General features: G+C 42.4%; 1 protein-coding gene across 2 annotated transcripts in view; it reads left to right on the plus strand.

Moving 5' to 3' along the window:
- Positions 1–19,326, plus strand: part of FMN1 (formin 1) — a 391,310-nt gene that overhangs the window by 256,347 nt on the left and 115,637 nt on the right. For both annotated transcript variants that reach the window (XM_074955742.1, XM_074955743.1), the window contains 2 exons: positions 4,592–4,653; positions 6,951–7,039. In XM_074955742.1, coding sequence (XP_074811843.1) covers positions 4,592–4,653; positions 6,951–7,039 — 151 coding nt within the window. The remainder of the gene's footprint in view (positions 1–4,591; positions 4,654–6,950; positions 7,040–19,326) is intronic.

A 19,326-nucleotide genomic window follows, 5' to 3' on the forward strand; every position in this document is an offset into this window, starting at 1 on the left:
AATTTTCCAAAGATGGACTTCATTTTCCCCCTGGAACCAAACCTCAGTTACTAGTAATGCAATGTGTAAAATAGTTGAGTCCACTGCGGTCCAAACAAATTTAACTTTGAAAGAGTTGTTTTTAAAAATAACCTATTTCTGTTTGATTATTAAAATGCAGTTTTTAAAATGATTTTTTCACATTTCTGTTAAACATAGTTCAGTTGTTGCACTAACTGCTTTGCTGATGATGCTGAATGTGTGTAAATTCTGGCAGCAGATCCTTTTATAACCAAATACCACTTAAAATGAATGGAATAGTACCAGTTACGTCCCACCTTAAGACTGTTGGAAATACATAATATGCCTTTCAGCAATGGTGGTAACAGGAAAGAAATATCTCTTTAGTACTAAATCTTTAAGATCTACAGTTGTCTGAGTTTCTATATACAGCAAATGGCATGCTTTAAACGTTCAGGTTTTCCTCTGTGTACATTTTTGCAGTAACAAAGTATAGAGATTAAAAGAATAGATCAAATCCCTAAAATGTGCTGTGGAGAATCTGTTTTTTACGGCTAGATTGATTAAAAAAAAAGTAACTCTGTTAAAACCTTGGGTAAAAGTTTATATTTCTTGCAGCAGCCTCTGCATGTGAAATGTAGTTGGCAAGTATTTTTATGTGTGCCTGTTAGTTTGAATGCACGATGCTGATCTGTTTTTTGTCCTCCCTGATGGTTATTATATCCTAATGGGTGCAACACTGCACTAATGATCCTTGTATATATAAATTCTTCTTGTTGTGTGCAGACACCATAGGGCCACATAAAAATGTTTGCCTCAATTTCCCTGCAAAAAAAGAACTCAGAAACCAGACTTGGCCAAGTAACAGATTTTTAAAGGTAGAGGAACCCAATAAAATTACCAGCTTTTCACAGCGTGAGTCTACTTCCTTTTGACATATTGTGAGGTGTAGGTGAAATATTCTAACTGAACTGACAGTGTAAGGAGGACAGCTAACTAGAAAGCAAGATAAAAGTAAAAACCACCAATGATGATTGATATTGCAGTAGCTATTAATTGTTTTGGAACCTCTTTTGTAGATTTCTGACACTTCACCTTTATAACTTACTCCTATGCAAGTCTTGGTGTAATGAGATTTAATGTAGTAAAGTACCACAGTCAAATTTACTGTATCAGGGAGTAATTTTTAATACTGTCGTTTCTTGAGACACGAGTCACAAAATGTTTTTTAAGAGGATTAAGGAGCTTTAGCTTCATCTAGCTTTGAAGAAAAAAGTAAAAATCATCACAGAATGCTTCTTTCATATAGTTCAATGAATGTTGTTAAAATGGCACCAATTCAAATGAGGTTATGAAACATATTGTGAGTTTATTGCACACACTTGAAGTATGGTATATAAAGCTCAGGGTTCAGATACTATGCAACTGGGAACTTGGGGATCATTGCCATCACTCCAGAATTTGAGAGGCGGGGGGTAAGAAACCAAGCAAATTGTTATGATTGTACATTTTTCCATTTTTGTACAGTGCTTGCAACATGAAGGATGCTAACATTGTTGAGAGTGGGTGAAGAAAAGACATAGGGCTAGATTATTAAAGGTATTTAGGCACCTACAGATGCAGAAAGATGACTAGAAGTATTTTCAAAAGCACATGGATGCCCAACTGCCACTTTTGAAAATCCCACAAGAGATCTACATGATTCTTTAGGTGCCTGAATATATTTAAAAATCTGGCCCTTAGGCCCCAATTCAGTTGATAGCAGGTGAGCTCAGCTGTCTGCCTGTGCCTTAGCAATAACTGCAGTAAGTCAAAAAGCAGTATCTCTGTGCTGTTTAATACAAGTAATCAGTTGTTCAAAAGATAAATTAACTCATGCTCATCTTCCTTTGTATTTTAAGCTTAATATTGATTATTATTGATTCAGTTTTAGGTCTGTTTACATATCAGAATATATTGGAATATTTTATTTTTTCCCCTTATCATTTTAAGGCTCAATGATTGGTTTAATCCTCTCAGTTTATTTTAATGTGACTGGTTATTGTACTCTTCTGTATTTAGCAATAGTTATATTTGGGTATTTAGCATAAAAATGAAAAATGTCCGTAATGTTGGAGCCTTTTCTGTCCAGTAAACCATCCTCCATTTGGAGATATAAGCACTAATATAACAACAATCCTGATTTTTGAGTTATCATTCTTGTACTTTCTGTAATTTAAACGGCCAGTTATAATTATATTTCTGTACATTTAAGATCTTTGTCATTAATTACTACTTTTCTCATCCATAGAAATAGTAAAAATTGTTGTATATTGCTTCATTGCAAATCCATTTACCCGTTTGAACTAAACAACTATACGTACTGTAGAAGCTGATGGAAAGACATACCGGTGAAATCTACTAAAAAAATAATAAAAATCTTCCCTTTTTAAATACATTTTTCAATAGCCCAAGATTGGATGGGAGAGGAATGAAACTGAGAGGGGAAAATTTAAGCTAAAAATGAGAAAAATGTCTTGATAATGAGATATATTAGGCTGTAGAAATGGTCTTTCAAGAGAAGTCCCAGTCTCTTGGGACCTTTTGAAATTGGACTGGATAGTACATTAGAAAACGTCTTATATAGAACAAGCTTCAGTTGGCAAGTAGATGATCTAATAAATTCCATCTCTAACTATGTTTATTTGAATATAAAGTAATTAGCTTAGCTGTTTAGTTTTTTTGTATTTATCTAAACATTTTAGTTTAGATAAATACAAAAATATAGAAGTATTCTACCTTTCTCCCTACCACTTTCCTTTCCCTCTAGCCAAGATGTAATGTCAACAACAGATGGAATCATAATTGACAGACAAAATTTTAAAGCCTTCTAAATGTCACTGGTCGTTTTAATAAAATTAATTAGCCTGCCACAGAGAAAATTTACTAGCCTGCTGGTTAATTTCACAATGTAAAATCGTGGGGTAGGAGGGAGTGGGGGAGAAACCTTATTACTTTTGAATAATTATTTAAAGATGTGTGCCTTGCCTAATTCAAACATCATCGATGGCAAATGCAACAACAGCTTTTTATATCTTTTAAAATTGCAAGTGATCACATCTCAATATATAAGTGAGGAAATCAAATACAGCTGAAATTTAAAGGTATCGATCGGGTACCAACTAATGATAATTCACTAGTCACATAGAAAACTACTGAAACCTAAGTTTTGATGGTGATGCTATTAATATTCCTCTTACTATTCAATGTAAGCAAATAATTTAGATTCAAGATACAAAGTGACTTGAAATTATATGCCTAAATTAGTTTAATGTTCTGAATCTTGATAAAAACACATTTTGTTTTCAGAAGAAATGAGATCTTTAGTCAGTTCTGTGACGTTACATAAAAAATCTTATTGGCAGGGAATATTCACTTCACAGTGTACCTGATATACCTGTAGTCTGATTTAGTTTTGAAAAACATGATTAATGTAGTGCCTAAATTAAATTGCAGTGAGACACACAGATGATAGAATTAAATACCAGGAAGTTCAGATCTTCAGTAGGAACTAGTTTAGCCTTTTTTCCTTTTTTTTTTTTTTTTTTTTTTTTTTTTTTTAAATTCCATTGGGCAAATGAAGTGAACAGTAATCTGCTGAATAGAGAAGTTCATATATTTCTATTAGGGCTGATTGGAAATTTCCCCACAGAACAGGTTTCCAATGAAAAATGCTGCTTTAACAAAATCAAAACATTCTGTAGGAACATGTCAGTTCTGTCAATGTTTGAGAGAAACCTGCCTGGCTTCCTGCCAGCTCACCTGCTCACCTCCCCAAGCTTCCCAGCTCTTCAGCAGCCCACCTATCAGGCTGCTGGGGATCCAGCAATTCCAGGCTCCATGCCAGCCTAGCCTACCAGGCCTTCTAGCCTCTTGACTCCTTGACATCCTGGCTGTTAAGAAGCCAGAGAATCCAGGTTCCCCAGCTGGCCAGCTCCTTGGAGTGCCAGGCAGCCAACTGGCCACTTCCTTAGCTCCTTGTTGTCTAGCTCCCCAAGCAACCCAGGATGCTGGGTGGCCAGCTGGTTAGCTCCCTGGGTTCTTAGGCTCCCAAGCAGCCTGTCCCAAATTGGGAAAAAGTCAAAACATTAATTTTTCAAGTGCGCTACATTTTTAAAAAGTCCATTTCTGGAGAACAGTAATGAATTTTTTCAGCTTTCTCCTGGAGCAGCTCCCATCCCAGGCTAGGTCCCCAGGCTGCCTGACTCCCTGGGCAGCCAGTTCCCCGACTGCCTAGGTGCCCAACTCCATGGCCAACCTATAGAACCACCGGTATTGGGAGTCAGGCAGCCCCAGGAGCAAGCTGAAAAAATTCATTACAGTTCTCTGAAACTTAATGTTTTGAAAATTCAACTCCTGTGACATATTTAGAATTTTTGATTTTCTCCCAATTTGGGACAAAAAAAATTCAAAAACTTCAAAAAATTTTGCTGGAGTTCAATTCTGTTTTCTGTCCAGTTGTGTTACCTAGATATGCAAGATATGTTACCTAGAAAACAGGTTAACCCAATATGTTTTTTTAGTGTGTAATTTTTTATTTTATCCTTTACAGCTACACTAAATGTGGATGACTCCATAGTCGACCTGGAAACACTGGAAGCACTGTATGAGAATGTAAGTATGACAGGAAAATATGTGAAAGAGCACAATGTTCATAGTTTCAGATTTTTAACAAGTGCAAACACACACAAAAAATAAAAATACAATTTTATTTTGTGACCGTATTACACAAGAGAGAGTATATAAAAATTGATTTTTCTTAGGGAATATAAGAGTATTAGTGGATATCATCAAAATGTAGTTAGCCAACACAATGCATGTATTTTGCCAGATCAAGTCTCCCAGTGGGAATATAAACCAATCCAATCCAATTGGAGCTGGATTAAGATTAAATAGATTGCAACAAAAGACATTGCATGACCTGTCATCTTCTCCCCCACAAAATATTGGCCTCCCACCACAAAGAGGCTCCTCCTCACTGTCTATATCTTCTCTCACTCCTATCATACCTTGGGCAGACTTTTCCTTCTCCCCTCCCCCCGTTTCACTTTTCTTTAAGTCATAGCCTGGGAGGGTGTCCCCTTTCCAGATCTTCCCCCCCTCAAACTTTAAGACTACTTTTAAGCCATAATATGTGATTTGCTTTGTCTTGCCTGACCGAGCCAACTATTCTACAACACAGTGCAGTGTGCAATAGCTTTCTGTTTGGTAACCAGGAAGCTCTAGAGGGAGTTGAGTTATGAGGCAGAGTAACTGGCAGAGGAAGGGGAAGCAAAGCATCTACAGGACCCTGCCAGGAGATATCTTTGACCTTGAAGTGTTTAAGCTCTGGGAAGGAATATTCCCAATCTCACTGTGGGGAAGGGGTTTTCTCTACTCTCTCTCTCTAATCTGTAAAATGGGAAGGTAAATTTGGAAACATGTTTAGGGGCTGATTGTGAAAACTGGAATATAGGACAATTTGAAGGCCTTCTGTAATGTAAGATTTAGAACTGGTGCACAGAGGTATTAATCTGATATGCAATAGAATAAATTTGATTTTGTATTGTGACCTTCGTAAAACAGTATCATAGAATGCTTCACGGAATTAAATAATACAGGTGCAAAATTCAACTACAAAATGAAAATAGAGAAATAGTTATGTGAATGTGGTGATGGGTTTATGGCAACTTTCTGTATTTATATCCTGCTGGCTATGAAAAGGGGGTCTATGTCATGAGAGCACTTGCCCCTACAGTGAGGGAAACAGCATTATAGGTGCAAACGCTGGCTAGGCTGTAGTTAAAGGAGAAAATCCTCAGAAAAGTTCTTCAGTAGCATCCAGCCAAGATAAATATAATGACAAAGCAGAAAAAATAAGTCTTGAATCACATAGGTGAGAAACATTGAAAGATATCAACTGTTCTTCATAATTCAACTCTGTCTCCTGATCTGTATACTAAGTATCATTCCTGGGGGATGTTGGAAAAAGAGATTGTACAAAATGTAAAAATGGTGACCATTTAAAAATGTTCTCATTTTAGCAGAGCCACAAAGTTCAGCTGCAGACCTCAATCTCCCCAAAGTTTGGGACTCTTTGGGTCTTGAGTAGTGGTTTGGGCCTACCTCTTATTTTCTGAATAATTTTTCATGTTCCTGTATGGTGTCTTACAAGTGACACATAGGCAACTCAGTATAGAGTTACAACGAAAATGAAATACAAATTATACTGTGTTGAATTGTACTCTATTGAATGTAAGCAGAAAGAAAAAATGTTTATCAACATTACTTTGAGAAAGGAGGGGAATGCCTATAGAAATAGTACAGAGTGCCCTGTTCATCTTTAATATTACCCCACTTCTGCACTACAGAAACTTGTGTACATGTGGGAATGTGGAAAAGCAGTGACTTTTGGTAAAGAAGTCTGAACAAATTTAATTATATTGAATCAAGTCCTTACCAAATTTGAAAAAAAATTAGCATTACTGGTAGAATAGGGGATAACTTAAGTAAAGCAGTAAGCCAACTTAAGTAAGTAAAACCAACTTAAGTAAAGCAGATGAAGGATTTGTTGAATAAGGCATGTTCTCAACTTTATCAAGAAACTTTATGAGACAAAAAAACCCTGCATAATTGTAAAATTATTACTGATATCAGGATGAGAATACATTTTACTGATCACATTTTTGTATCTTTTGACCTTGAGCAAAAGACAATGGCATGAGTTTAGCATATAGATCCACTTTCAGTCACACTAATATATATAGAATACATGAAGTGAGGCTCTGCATTTTCAGTAGCATGTGTGATATTGGGGAAAGTATGTAAAAAGAGAATGAGTGGGGTTTTTAGAGATCAGCAAATAAAAAGATAGGTTGATTGTATTTAAAAGGAAAGCTTCTTATTGCTAGTTTCTAATTACAATCACACAGAGAGCGCAAAAGGATGAACTGGAGAAAATAAAGCAGTATTATGAAACTTCAAAAGAAGAGGAACTGAAGCTCTTGGACAAACCAGAACAGTAAGATTTAAAAAAAAATATTTTTCCATTATGCAGAATCGCCATTGGCTAGGAGGCTGAGGAGTGTAGGGACAGAAATCTGGCTGGTTAAGTCTTAAAAAATCCTTATTTCAAGAGATGGTGTGAAAAGTGATTATATTGTCCCTTTTTTGATGTACTGTGTATAACTTTGTATTGACTGGGACCACTACGACAGATGAAATATACTAATTTTGCTATGTGACCTTGAGCCAGTCACAATTTCTGTGCCTGCATGCTCTCATTTTTAAAATGCTTTATCTTCCTCTCCTAGGTATTGAGGCTGAATTAATATTTGTAAAGCAGTGACGTGCTTGGATGGAAATGTGCCATAGAAGTTGCTGTTATAATAAACCCCAAAAGCAAAACTCAAATTGCACGAATTCCCAAATGGAATTATAATCCTATCGTTCAGAATGAACTTGTCTTTTATTAAAACAATATATTTGATCCCAAATTTATGCCGAGCACTAGTTTCTGCTCCCTCCGTGCTGCTCCTTCCTCTTTACTGCTCTCCTCCCCCTCCACTGGCCCCCATCACTCTCCTTACCACCTGTGTTCCCACACTGAGGCCCCACTTTTCTACTCTTCACTATGCTGCTGCTCAGTCACCTTTGGTATAAGAGAGAGTGGGAGGAAATATGTGGATGATGAAGGAGGAACAGAGGCAGCAGAGATGGCATCTGAGTGTGAGAGCTGGGACACAGAGGGGATATCTTTTTACGTAGTTTTCTTTAAGGCTGGAGGTTGGTGTTGGAGGGCAGAAAGATTTTTCTCCTTTCCTACCATCAGAGCAAGCCAAGCAGCTGTTGCTGACATCTGCATATTGGGGAATAGGTTAATGTCTGAGGGTATGAATATCTCCCAAATATTAAAACCTCAGAATACGAATGTCCTTCAAATTTATGTACAATCTTGTTCATCTGTCCCTTGTCTTTGTGCTTTCATTGACCACACTCAGGTGAGCCTTGGCCTACAGCATGATACACTGTGACTATTTGATATTTCACAGAGTCTAAATCTTTGGCAACCTATTTGCTGTATCTCTGAGGGTATGTCTACACTACGAAATTAGGTCGAATTTATAGAAGTCGGTTTTGTAGAAAACGTTTTTATACAGTTCATTGTGTGTGTCCCCACACAAATGCTCTAAGTGCATGTAGTTGGCGGAGTGTGTCCACCGTACCGAGGCAATCGTCGACTTCCGGAGCGTTTCACTGTGGGTGGCTATCCCACAGTTCACACAGTCTCCGCCGCCCATTTGAATTCTGGGTAGAAATCCCAGTGCCTCATGGGGCTAAAACATTGTCACGGGTGGTTCTGGGTACATATCGTCAGGCCCCCGTTCCCTCCCTCCCTCCGTGAAAGCAAGGGCAAACAATCGTTTTGCGCCTTTTTTCTTGAGTTACCTGTGCAGACGCCATACCACGGCAAGCATGGAGCCCGCTCAGCTAACCGTCACCGTGTGTCTCCTGGGTGCTGGCAGACGTGGTACTGCATTGCTACACAGCAGCAGTTTATTGCCTTTTGGCAGCAGACAGTGCAGCATGACTGGTAGCCGTCATCGACCTAGTCCTGGGTGCTCTTTTAACCGGGCGCCTGGGCAAACATGGGAGTGACTCAGCCAGGTCATTTCCCTTGTTTCGTCTCATGGCGATTCAGTCCTATCGGCAGTGCACTGTCTTTTAATCTGCAGGGAACAGAAGATGCTGGCCAGTAGTCATACTGCACCGTCTTCTGCTGAGCACCCAGGTGTTGATGATGGCTAGCAGTTGTACTGCACAGTCTGCTGCCATCAAGATGTATAAAGATAGATGAAGTGGCTCAAAACAAGAAATAGACCAGATTTGTTTTGTATTCATTTTCTCCTCCCTCCCTCCCTCTGTGAAGTCAATGGCCTGCTAAACCCAGTTTTGAGTTCTATCCTTGAGGTTTTGAGTTCTATCCTTGAGGGGGCCATTCCGTTTCTCGCAAAGCCACCCCCTTTGTTGATTTTAATTCCCTGTAAGCCAACCCTGTAAGCCATGTCGTCAGTCGCCCCTCCCTCCGTCAGGGCAACGGCAGACAATTGTTCCACGCCTTTGTTCTGTGTAGACGCCATACCACGGCAAGCATGGAGCCCGCTCAGATCACTTTGGCAATTAGGAACACATTAAACACCACACGCATTATGCAGCACCAGAACCTGGCAAAGCGATATCGGGCGAGTAGGCAACGTCAGCGCAGTGACGTGAGTGATGAGGACATGGACACAGACTTCTCTCAAAGCACGGGCCCTGGCAATGTGGGCATCATGGTGCTAATGGGGCAGGTTCATGCGGTGGAATGCCTATTCTGGACTCGGGAAACAAGTACAGACTGGTGGGACCGCATAGTGTTGCAGGTCTGGGACGATTCCCAGTGGCTGCGAAACTTTCGCATGCTTAAGGGCACTGTCATAGAACTTTGTGACTTGCTTTCCCCTGCCCTGAGGCGCAAGAATACCAAGATGAGAGAAGCCCTCACAGTTGAGAAGCGAGTGGCAATAGCCCTGTGGAAGCTTGCAACGCCAGACAGCTACCGGTCAGTCGGGAATCAATTTAGAGTGGGCAAATCTACTGTGGGGGTTGCTGTGATGCAAGTAGCCAACGCAATCAAAGATCTGCTGATATCAAGGGTAGTGACCCTGGGAAATGTGCAGGTCATAGTGGATGGCTTTGCCGCAATGGGATTCCCTAACTGTGGTGGGGCCATAGACAGAACCCATATCCCTGTCTTGGCACCGGAGCACCAAGCTGGAGAGTACATAAACCGTAAGGGGTTCTGCAAGCACTGGTGGATCACAAGGGACGCTTCACCAACATCAACGTGGGATGGCTGGGAAAGGTACATGACGCTCGCATCTTCAGGAACTCTGGTCTGTTTCAAAAGCTGCAGGAAGGGACTTTATTCCCAGACCAGAAAATAACCTTTGGGGATGTTGAAATGCCTATAGTTATCCTTGGGGACCCAGCCTACCCCTTAATGCCATGGCTCATGAAGCCATACACAGGCAGCCTGAACAGTAGTCAGGAGCTGTTCAACTACAGGCTGAGCAAGTGCAGAATGATGGTAGAATGTGCATTTGGATGTTTAAAAGCGCGCTGGTGCAGTTTACTGACTCGGTTAGACCTCAGCGAAACCAATATTCCCACTGTTATTACTGCTTGCTGTGCGCTCCACAATATCTATGAGAGTAAAGGAGAGACATTTATGGTGGGGTGGGAGGTTGAGGCAAATCGCCTGGCTGCTGGTTACGCACAGCCAGATACCAGGGCGGTTAGAAGAGCACAGGAGGGCGTGGTGTGCATCAGAGAAGCTTTGAAAACCAGTTTCATGACTGGCCAGGCTACGGTGTGAAAGTTCTGTTTGTTTCTCCTTGATGAAACCCCCCCGCCCCTTGGTTCACTCTACTTCCCTGTAAGCTAACCACCCTCCCCACCTCCCTTGGATCACCAATTGCAGAGGCAATAAAGTCACTGTTGCTTCACATTCATGCATTCTTTATTCATTCATCACACAAATAGGGGAATAACTACCAAGGTAACCCAGGAGGGGTGGTGGAGGAGGGAAGGACAAGGCCACACAGCACTTTTAAAGTTTTAAACTTTAAAACTTATTGAATGCCAGCCTGCTGTTGCTTGGGCAATCCTCTGGGGTGGAATGGCTAAGTGGCCGGAGGCCCCCCCCCCACCGCGTTCTTGGGCATCTGGGTGAGGAGGCTATGGAACTTGGGGAGGAGGGTGGTTGGTTACACAGGGGCTGTAGCGGCGGTCTGTGCTCCTGCTGCCTTTCCTGTAGCTCAACCATACGCTGGAGCATATTGGTTTGATCCTCCAGCAGCCTCAGCATTGAATTCTGCCTCCTCTCATCATGCTGCCACCACATTTGAGCTTCAGCTCTCTCTTCAGCCCGCCACTTACTCTCTTCAGCCCGCCACCTCTCCTCCTGGCTATTTTGTGCTTTTCTGCACTCTGACATTGTCTGCCTCCTCACATTCGTCTGTGCTCTGTCAGTGTGGGAGGACAGCATGAGCTCAGAGAACATTTCACCACGAGTGCGTTTTTTTCACCTTCTAATCTTCGCTAGACTCTGGGAAGGAGAAGATCCTGTGATCCTTGAAACACATGCAGCTGGTGGAGAAAAAAAAAGGGACAGTGGTATTTAAAAAGACACATTTTATAGAACAATGGGTACGCTCTTTCGCGATAAGCCTTGCTGTTAACATTACATACATAGCACATGTGCTTTCGTTCCAAGGTCGCATTTTGCCTCCCCCCTCTCCATGGCTAGCCCCTCCCCCCTCTCCGTGGCTAACAGCGGGGAACATTTCTGTTCAGCCACAGCCCAGCAGGAACGGGCACCTCTGAATGTCCCCTTAAGAAAAGCACCCTATTTCAACCAGGTGACCATGAATGATACCACTCTCCTGAGGATAACACAGAGAGGTAAAGAACGGATGTTGTTTGAACGCCAGCAAACATACACTGCAATGCTTTGTTCTACAATGATTCCCGAGTATGTGCTACTGGCCTGGAGTGGTAAAGTATCCTACCATGGTGGATGGAATAAGGCTGCCCTCCCCAGAAACCTTTTGCAAAGGCTTTGGGAGTATATCCAGGAGAGCCGCGAATGCCAGGGCAAATTAATCATTAAACATGCTTGCTTTTAAACCATGTATAGTGTTTTAAAAGGTACACTCACCAGAGGTCCCTTCTCCGCCTGGCAGGTCTGGGAGGCAGCCTTGGGTGGGTTCGGGGTATACTGGCTCCAGGTCCAGGGTGAGAAACAGTTCCTGGCTGTTGGGAAAACCGGTTTCTCCGCTTGCTTGCTGTGAGCTATCTACAACCTCATCATCATCATCTTCCTCGTCCCCAAAACCTGCTTCCGTGTTGCCTCCATCTCCACTGAAGGAGTCAAACAACACGGCTGGGGTAGTGGTGGCTGAACCCCCTAAAATGGCATGCAGCTCATCATAGAAGCGGCATGTTTGGGGCTCGGACCCGGAGCGGCCGTTTGCCTCTCTGGTTTTCTGGTAGGCTTGCCTCAACTCCTTACGTTTCACGCGGCACTGCTTCGGGTCCCTGTTATGGCCTCTGTCCTTCATGCCCTGGGAGATTTTGACAAATGTTTTGGCATTTCGAAAACTGGAATGGAGTTCTGATAGCACGGATTCCTCTCCCCATACAGTGATCAGATCCCATACCTCCCGTTCGGTCCATGCTGGAGCTCTTTTGCGATTCTGGGACTCCATCATGGTCACCTCTGCTGATGAGCTCTGCATGGTCACCTGCAGCTTGCCACGCTGGCCAAACAGGAAATTGAAATTCAAAAGTTTGCAGGCCTTTTCCTGTCTACCTGGCCAGTGCATGTGAGTTGAGAGTGCTGTCCAGAGCGGTCACAATGGAGCACTCTGGGATAGCTCCTGGAGGCCAATACCGTCTAATTGCATCCACAGTACCCCAAATTTGACCCAGCAAGGACGATTTCATCACTAATCCCCTTGTCAGGGGGTGGAGTAAGGAAATCGATTTTAAGAGCCCTTTAAGTTGAAAAAAAGGGCTTCGTCGTGTGGACGGGTGCAGGGTTAAATGGATTTAACGCTGCTAAATTTGACCTCAACTCCTAGTGTAGACCAGGACTGAGTGAAATAAATATAAGCACATTTTATGTCCTGGAAAATATGAATCATGCTTAGTGTTCTGGAATTATAAGAGGCCATGCCTAGTTTTGTAAATCATGGTGGGGAGGGGTTGGTCCACATTAGTCACCCTGTCAGTTTCATGCTATCATTGTTCTGTAGTTAAAAATGAGGCATTTTAAAGAAACCAATTATTGTTGGTAATTCCAAATAAAATGAGTCTGCTTTTTCACCATCTCGTCTTTACCAAAACAGTTCTTATAATCCTTACCTAATTATCCCATGATTTCCCCTGTTATTGAGAGATGTTGATTAAGGAGACTTTTCTTTTTTAAATGTTGCTTTAAAATGAAATAATCAACCAGTGGTCAGGAATTAGGGCCTGCAGCTGAGCCTGGGACCAGTTAGTTGACCTCAGTTGAACACCTTGATAGACCAAACCTACCAGGCCTGCTCTGAAGCCAAGGAACAGCAGCCCTGGCTGCTGCTCAGTGCTTTTCTTGCAGCTGCAGTTGCTCCTGTGCCTGCCTTGTTCCCAGCCTTGCTCCTACCCTGCTCCAGTCTGTTCAAGAGCTGGTCTCCTGCTTGGTTCTTGACTCTGGCTCTGACTACTGACCTCTGACTCCAGCTCTGACCCCTAAGCTTGATCACCCGCTGCTGCAACTACTAGGCCTGACCACCCACATCCCAGTCCGTGACAGTTTGAGCATCCTCCTCCTGAAAGAAGGGACAGGTTCTGCTAGCAGAATGGATACTGCTAGGGCCAGTGTCTCCCTGTCAGAGATAGTGAGTCTCTTGCAGAACCTGCAGACTCAGGTTGCTGCCCTGCAGGCCCAGAGTGTGGCACCTAGGCATAGGCTATGCCACCTGCAGCTCCAACTCCAGCCACTCGAGAACCAAAAATTTCCCTGCTGGACGAGTTAGCTGGCGACCGCAGTAAGTTCCTCAAGTTTCTGAATTAGTGCTGGCCCTATTTCTGTTGTGTCCTCAGTCATTTCCCCTGTCCACTCCTGAGTAGGACTTATCAGCCTGCTGACTGGAGAGGCATTAGCCTGGGCCTCTCCACTGCTGGAGAATTTGAGTCCTCTTCTGAGCCAATTGAGAATTTTTGTTCAAACCGTGGCGATGATTTTCAATGACCTGAGTCGCATGCGTATGGAAGAGGCTGCTCTCCAGGCATTGCTGCAGGGGCATTGTCCAGTTGCTCATTATGCCGTGGAGTTTCGACACTTGGTAGCAGCCACCAAATGGAATGAGGCTATGCAGCACTAGCACTGAGCAGGAAGCTCAGCTCAGATGATGAGGTCAAAGACGAGTTGGTGCAGATGGAGCCTCTGACAGGTCCAGATGCCCTAACTGAACTGTGCATAAAGACTGACAACTGCCTGATGGAACACCACCAAGTAAGAAGATTAGCTTCCTGACCCTACCAATCACTCTGACTCCAGCCAACCAACCTTCTGTGCCTTCCCCACAGCCTGTGTCCATGCAGGTTGACCATGCTGGGCCCCGCTTCTCTAACACAGAGGAAAACAGGCCTCAGGCCTGTGCCTGTACTGTGGAGAACTGGAACACTTAGCATTGACTTGCCCTGCAGAGGCCCAGTCTGCATCCCAGTCAGGAAGCACCCAGCTCCAATAGAAGGTTTGGCATTCTCCCCCTTGCTCTGGTACCCTGCACCAACATTTATCTGCTGGTACTCTGGCGCCTCAGGTAACTTAATGGACTTGAATTTATTTGAGAGTATAATGTCATCACCAAATGCAAAGTTTCCCTGATTTAATAGTGTCCATTGATGGACCGCTCCTCTCTTCAGGCCGCCACTCACCTAACTGCCCCTTAGAGGTCACTACCCTTCAAGGTCATCAAGAAATCCTTCAGTTTGGATTGATCCATATGCCACATTCTCCTATGTTCTCCTCTGTATTCCTTGGTTCATTGCCCATGATCCATGTCTCTGCTCGCAGACTGACATGGTGCATTTTAGTTCACCATACTGCTGGGATCTTGCCTCCCAAAATCCAACCACAGAGATAAATACTCTGCTTCTTTGCCTATCTCCCAGGAGATTCCAAGACAGGGGGCTTAGTCTAAAAGGATCCTTCACAACCCCTATGGTCTCTTCAACAGTCCCAGTGGTACATGCCAAATATCAAGACTTCTCTAACATATTTGACAAAAAGAAAGCTGACATCTTGCTACCTCACTGTATCTCCGACTGCCCTGTTGACCTCCAGCCTGGAGCAGTGATCCCTTTTGGGTGTATCTGTTCTCTCTCAGAAAATGAGTTATAGGCTATCTGAAGCTATCTCCAAGAAAACCTGCAAAGGGGGTTCATCCGTCTCTCCAAGTCCTCAACCAGGGCTTTGATTTTCTTTGTGGGTAAGAAGGATGGCTCCCTGTGGCCTTGTGTGGATTAACAGTCATTAAACAATGTTACAGTCCAGAACCAGTAGCCTTTACCAATGAACTCTTTGAGAGACTCTGCTTCACCAAGGTCTTCACCAAGCTGGACCTTTGTGGAGCTTGTAACCCAGTTCGGATTAGAGATAGAGATGAATAGAAGACAGCCTTCTCACTTGGTATGGACACTTTAGTACTTGGTTATGCTCTTCAACTTGTGCAACACTCTGGTGACTTTCCAGTGCTTCATTCATGATCTCTTTAGGGACATGCTGGACCAATTTGTGGTTATCTACCTCAATGAGATCATTTTTACTGAGGATCTGGTTATCGTGATCAACATGTATGCTGAATCTTAGAAAGATTCTCCTAAAACCACTTGTATGTGATGTTCGAGAAGTGTGAATTTGACCAGGACATGACTGAATTCCTGGGGCATATTGTCTTCCCCAAGGGACAAACTATGGACCCACGCAAAGTGGCATCCATGTCATGGTTGATTTCCTAAGATGGTGCACTTCGGTATGTGCCATGCCTTCCCTACTGTATCAGAAACAACATGTCTCTTCCTAGAGAATGCCTTCCGTTACCATGGATCACCAACTGGCCTCATGTCGGATCAGAGCTCCTGTTCATCTCCCCTTTTTGATGGGTATATCTACGATTTCTTGGCATAGAGTCCCTCACCTTTTCTGCCTATCACCTGCAAATCAATGGGCAAACAGAACATATCAGCCAGATTCTAGAATGGTATCTTCACTGTTTTTTTAATTACTAATTTTCCTTGTGGAATTTGCCTACAATAATGCAACCCATGCAAACTTCATTCTTTGCTAACTATGGCTTTAAACGTTGTTTTCATCCAGACATACCCACGAGTTCCCAGGTACCTACCACCATGGACTTGGCTACTCACTTGCTCGAAGTGCACCAAGAATTCAAGAAAAATGTAAGATCTGCTAAAGAAGCTTATAGCACCAAGCTAACCAGGGTCACCAAACTTCCCCAACCTTGTTGTAGGGACAGAGTTTGGTTACCCACCCAGAATCTTAAAGCCCATCAGCCAAACTGGATTACCAGTACCTGGGCCATTTCAAGATCTTGGAACAGGTCAATCCAATAACATGCAATCTGCAGCTACCCGGGGCCCTAAAGATCCATCCTGTATTTTATAACTTCCTTCTAAAGCCTTTTCTGAGAACCCCTTCTTGAACCGCTCCAACCCACTTCCACCATCCATAACCGTTCGAGGGCAGGAGTAATATTTGATCTGATGAATTCTTTCTTCCTAGTAAGTTAGGGGGAAACTCCAGTACCTGGTGGACTGGGAGGGCTACAGTCCAGATGTACAGGCCAGGGCAATGGTGGAGAACGTCTGTGCTGAGCCTGGGACCAGCTAGTTAACCTAAGCTGAACATCTTGATTGACCAGACCCCCTGATTGGCTGAGAAGTGTCACCAGGCCTTCTCTTTAGCCCAGCAGCTGGACCAGACCAGCACCTGCTCCCTAAAATTCAAAGGTATCTTGACAAATTGGAGAAGTGGGCTACAGACACACAATGAAAGACAAATGTAAGTGCTACATTTAGGGGAGAAAAAACAAATTCACAAATACAGAATGGGGGATAACTAGCTTGGACACAGCACTGCTGAGAAGGATCTGGCACTCACGGTTGATCGCAACCTCAACATGAGTCAGCAATGCGATGCTGTTGCAAAAAAAGCATATGCAGTTTTGGGTTGCATTAACAGAGGCATAGCTGGTAAGTCACAGGATGTGATAGTACCACTCTACTGGACTCTGGTTAGGGTTCAGCTGGAGTTCTGCATCCAACTTTGGTCATTGCTGTATAGAAAGGATGTAGAGAAATTGGAAAGGATCCATAGGCGAGCAACAAAGATGATCAAAGGAATGGAAGGCAAGCCATATGAGCAGAGGCTGAAGGAACTGGGTATGTTTAGTTTCGAAAAAAGGAGATTAAGGGGAGGCATGATATCAGCCTTCAAATACTTGAAAGGCTGCCATTAAAAAGATGGAGAAAAATTGTTCTCTTTTGCCATAGAGATCAGGTCAAGAGGCAATGGATACAAACTACAGCATACCAGGGTTGAGCAGGGGGTTGGACTAGATGACCTCCTGAGGTGTCTTCCAACCCTGATATTCTATGATTCTATACCAGTTTTAGATTAAATCTCAAAATAATCTTCCTAATTGTAAGAACAATGGAACAAACTGCCTAGGGAAGTGGTGGAAGCTTCACTGGAGGTTTTCAAAAAGAGGCTGGATAGCCATATGTTTTGTATGGTTTAGACACAACAAATCCTGCTTCTTGGCAGGGGTTTAGCTAAATGACCGTTGTGGCCCCGTGTAATCCTACAGTTCTGTGGTTCTATGCTTCCCGCCGCAGCTATGATCATCCTGTTCCAGCCTTGTTCCCAGCTGTACTTGGTTCCTGACTCCGACACTGACTCTGGTCTTTGGTGCTATTCCTGGCCTCTGATTGTCGCTCCAACCACCAGGCCTGACCACCGTCTGCTCTGACCATAACCCCAGAGATGCTCTTACATCAGTTTTATAAGCCATTCAAAATACTGCACTTTCTGGAAACTCAATAAATCAATTGTGCGGTTACGATTATCCACTCAGTCTCAATAAACGCGGACCCAGGGGCTTTTGTTGGAACTACGTTAAGCACATTCGTCCCACAAAAGATTAAGCACACAAGAGTTCCAACCTTGTATGCCCAGATTAAAATTAGTTACTGTGGGACATAAACCTAACTGCATTTTCATTGGTAAGGCTCAAAGCACAGTTAAATATGAAATGCCATATTTTTAAAATTGTTACAAATGGTAACATTATGGATTAAAATACTGTAAGTGTTGGGCTGAATTCAGTACAGACTAAAAGAAGCTTTTGCTAATTTTAAATGTTTTGAAATTCCAGAGAAACAGAAAGCTTTTCTGTTATCAATAATGGTCTCCTGCACATGTGATTTTGATTTGTTTTGCTGGCATGTTATATTTGCTATTGTTGATGTACACTGTAAATGTATCTTAGCAGTATTGCAGTGTGCCCCTGAATTATGTTTCTTGATAATAAAGTTATTAAAATGCTAATATTCATTAGAGTGGAAAAGATTTATATGTGTAATTGACCACAACATGGGGTCTTGTCTGAGGGACACAGATGCTCTAGCTTCTTTCCAACTATTGCATTTTGGCTGAAATGCAATCTTCCTGTAGTTCTAGCTAGTACTAAATCATTGCTAGACAGGGAAATGGGAGCAAAATGCAATTTGGGGCTTTATTGCTGACCATATTATTGACCACAGTAAGTAGAGAACTGTCATTTGTTTGAAGGTAAAATATTTGCTTCTCCCCAAATTATGACACTGAGTCCTCATTCTCCCCTCTCTTACATGGAGGTATCTCCATTGACTTCAGTGGTGGTCCTTTTGAATTTCACTGGCATGAGAAGAGAATCAGTTTTGTTTCAAATTATTCACTAAACTTGATGTTTTTAGAATGTGAATAAATATAAACTGGTGCGTTATTTCTTGGTAAAAATGATAACTTCATTGTCTTTCAATTCAATGGATGCTATGATTCATATATAGTTACACTATGATGGCCTTTGGGCCTGATTCAAAGTTACACTAACGCCCTTTTTACAGCAGTCTGTCAGGGTAAAGGAGCCATCAAGTGGGTATACATTTTATATAAGCTTTCTTTAAGGTGTCTTTACACTGCCAGGGTAGAGTACCTGATATTGAAACCCTCTGTGCTTACAGTAGATCATCAGTAGAATGTTGTATTAAGGGCCATCAAAAAGTTACATTCGGTCAATGGGGCACTCCATCATATCTTGAAGTTAGGCAAACACTTACTTTTCTTAACTCCAAGCTACAATTAATGAGTGAACCCAGCATATTCTGTCCTCTTCAAAACTTTATCCAGTACCCTCTTGCATTAATTTACACTTTTGTTTGGTTTTTGACTTTGATAGATAATCCAACCTGCATTTTATACAAAAGATGTCTGCCTGAATTGTTGTGATGTCCTCATTAAAAAAAAATCCCTATTTACCATATGATAACTGTACAGTTATCATATTTATTTTATACTCAACATAATGGGAAAACTGTGATATCCAATATTACCCTAAGTGGCAACTGTTGGTAATGATGACCCTTAATTACAATATA

The sequence above is a fragment of the Natator depressus genome, chromosome 6 (assembly GCF_965152275.1).
Source record: "Natator depressus isolate rNatDep1 chromosome 6, rNatDep2.hap1, whole genome shotgun sequence".
NCBI lineage: Eukaryota > Metazoa > Chordata > Testudines > Cheloniidae > Natator > Natator depressus.